General features: G+C 39.4%; 2 protein-coding genes across 2 annotated transcripts in view; one reads left to right on the forward strand and one right to left on the reverse strand.

The window, feature by feature from the left end:
* LOC113813928 (solute carrier family 4 member 11) overlaps positions 1-2,500 on the reverse strand; it is a gene marked incomplete in the record, with an annotated part of 680,863 nt that overhangs the window by 578,776 nt on the left and 99,587 nt on the right.
* LOC113820796 (uncharacterized) overlaps positions 1,202-2,500 on the forward strand; it is a 10,569-nt gene continuing 9,270 nt past the window's right edge. Inside the window, exon 1 of the mRNA XM_027373157.2 lies at positions 1,202-1,317. Coding sequence (XP_027228958.1) covers positions 1,300-1,317 — 18 coding nt within the window. The 5' untranslated portion in view covers positions 1,202-1,299. The remainder of the gene's footprint in view (positions 1,318-2,500) is intronic.

The following is a 2,500-nucleotide window of genomic DNA, read 5'->3' on the forward strand; positions in this document are numbered from 1 at the left end:
CAAACCGGCGAAAGTAGGTTTTCTTTGGATATCAATGTGACAAGAAAGGATTGTTTTCTTTTTATGTTTTTTATGTTTCACACGTAAACTTAATGTTTGGATGTTCATTCAGATATGGCAAAAACTTTTCGATGTGTGAAGTTAGTTATCGAAAGTAGTCTCTTGTAGCAACATTTAAAAAGGAATTAAATTGCATTTTGTTGAGACCAAATTGTGATAAAGACTCGTCAGATGTGGTGTCTGTAATAATCTGGGTAGTTTCTGACAGAGGAACGTTTGTGAATAGTGATTCAACATCAAAGGTTGCCATTATTGTAGAATCTTCAATATTAAGTTGTTTCATTTCATTTTCGAATTCCAAGGTATTGGCAGTGGTGTACTCATTCGTGGTAAGGGGCTCTATGATTTGGACTAGGAATTCGGCAAGGTTATAATTAAAAGTCTTAATTGAGGATATAGTAGGTCACAGAGGTGTACCAATCTTATGAACTTTGGGGTCCATTTAAACCCGGGACGGGAGCCAGAAGCGAGAAAGGACTTATATGAGGCTTCGTTAATGGTTTCTTTTAGCCGTAAGATTCTATTTAATTTATCTTCAAGTTTGAGGAGGTGCCTGATCCTCAACATATAGAACATTTAGAAGTCTGAATTTAGATGAGTGTTTTTACTTTCGAAAACGTTAACAGATGTAACGTTGTTTTAGTATAAATGCACCCAATACATTTGTTGAGTTAGTTGTTCTTGGCCTCAAATAAGCGATTACTGTAAATCTTTACGGGCCCCCTGGGCCCCGGGGTCATTGCCCCGCCTCCCCCCTGTCGGAGGTCCTGTGTGTGTGTATATATATGCATATATATACATACATATATATATATATATATATATATATATATATATATATATATATATATATAAATATATATATATATATGTATATGTATATATACATACATACATATATATATATATATATATATATATATATATATATATATATATATATATATATATGAGAGAGAGAAAGAGAGGCAGAGGCAACCAGGAACAGACTGAGAAGTAACTCTCATATTATGTTGCGTCTCCCCTCAACGCAGTCCCGTTCTCTCCATCAGTTCCTTCGTTTTCTTCTACAGACCCAATCTAGCGGTAACCCTACCCCCTCACTGGGCCCCCTAGCGTACCCCCAACCTCCAGATATCTTACCAACCCCTACCCCCTACCCACCAAGGCTAACGTCTCTGCACTCCCTTCCCTGATCAGTGTGGTCTGGCACTGTGGCACAGCTGGGTATAAACTAACATGGCAGCGCTGACAGTGGTACGTTCGTCCTCTTGGTTCTGTTCTGTGCTAATGAATGAATCGCTGCATATGTCGAATTATCAGGTAGATTTTATGAATCGTATTGATCGTGTGAATGGATTCTGTTGCCAAATGTGTGTGTTGTGTGTAAACTTTGTGATTTAGTTTTTTTCTTTAGTTGGTGAGAATATAATGACACGGTAATTGTATTGGAATTATGAAGAGTTGAGGTGTCTGTTCTCGCTGTTGCCATCTTTGTCTGAGTGTGTTTGTGTCTGTATGTATGTATTTATCTCTCTATGTACTCCCTCTCTCTCATCCTCACTCTCCTACTCCCTTCCTCCTCATTCTCTATCTCCCTCTCCATCTCCCCCTCCCCTCCTCTCTCCTTCTTCCTCTTCCCTCTCTCTTCCACCCTTTTCTAAATTCAGTCATACGCATTTACAAAATTATGAAACTTCCTCTATTCGACCTCACAACATCAGGCGTCTTGCTCAAAGGGAAGCAACCGCCGAGCGCTGCTTCTCTGTCCTCGACCTTGGGTTGTATTTGTTGAATCTGTTTGTCTGTCTGTCTGTTTCTTTGTTTAGGTCTGTCTGTCTCTCTCTCTCTCTCTCTCTCTCTCTCTCTCTCTCTCTCTCTCTCTCTCTCTCTCTCTCTCTCTTCCTCTCTTCCTCTCTTCCCTCTCTCCCTCTCTTCCTCTCTTCCCTCTCTCCCTCTCTCCCTCTCTTCCTCTCTTCCCTCTCTCCCTCTCTCCCTCTCTTCCCTCTCTCCTTCTATTCCTCTCAACCCCCCTCTCTAGATAGATAGATAGATAGATAGACAGATAGATAGACAGACAGATAAACAGGCATGCAGACAGACAGACAGAAATATAAACAGATAAATTGGTAGATAGCTAGATAGATAGATATATAAGAAGAAGGGGGATGAGAGAGAGAGAAATAGAGATAGAGAGAGAGAAAAGAAAAGAGGTCTCTTTTTCTCCCTTTCCCTAATCCCATCTGTGTTTCTCCATTTATCAACCTCTATCAGCTTATGTCCTTTTCCGAAACTAGGATCGCCAGTGCGTATTTTCTTTGAAGCTTTATGGAATATCAATTAAGGTTTTGGGAGGATATCAAAATCATGAACTTAGAATGTATTTATTCCAAGATTAATCTGAAGCAATAAAAAAGGGGTTGATGATTGAATATCTATT

Source organism: Penaeus vannamei, chromosome 15 (assembly GCF_042767895.1).
Source record: "Penaeus vannamei isolate JL-2024 chromosome 15, ASM4276789v1, whole genome shotgun sequence".
Classification (NCBI taxonomy): domain Eukaryota; kingdom Metazoa; phylum Arthropoda; class Malacostraca; order Decapoda; family Penaeidae; genus Penaeus; species Penaeus vannamei.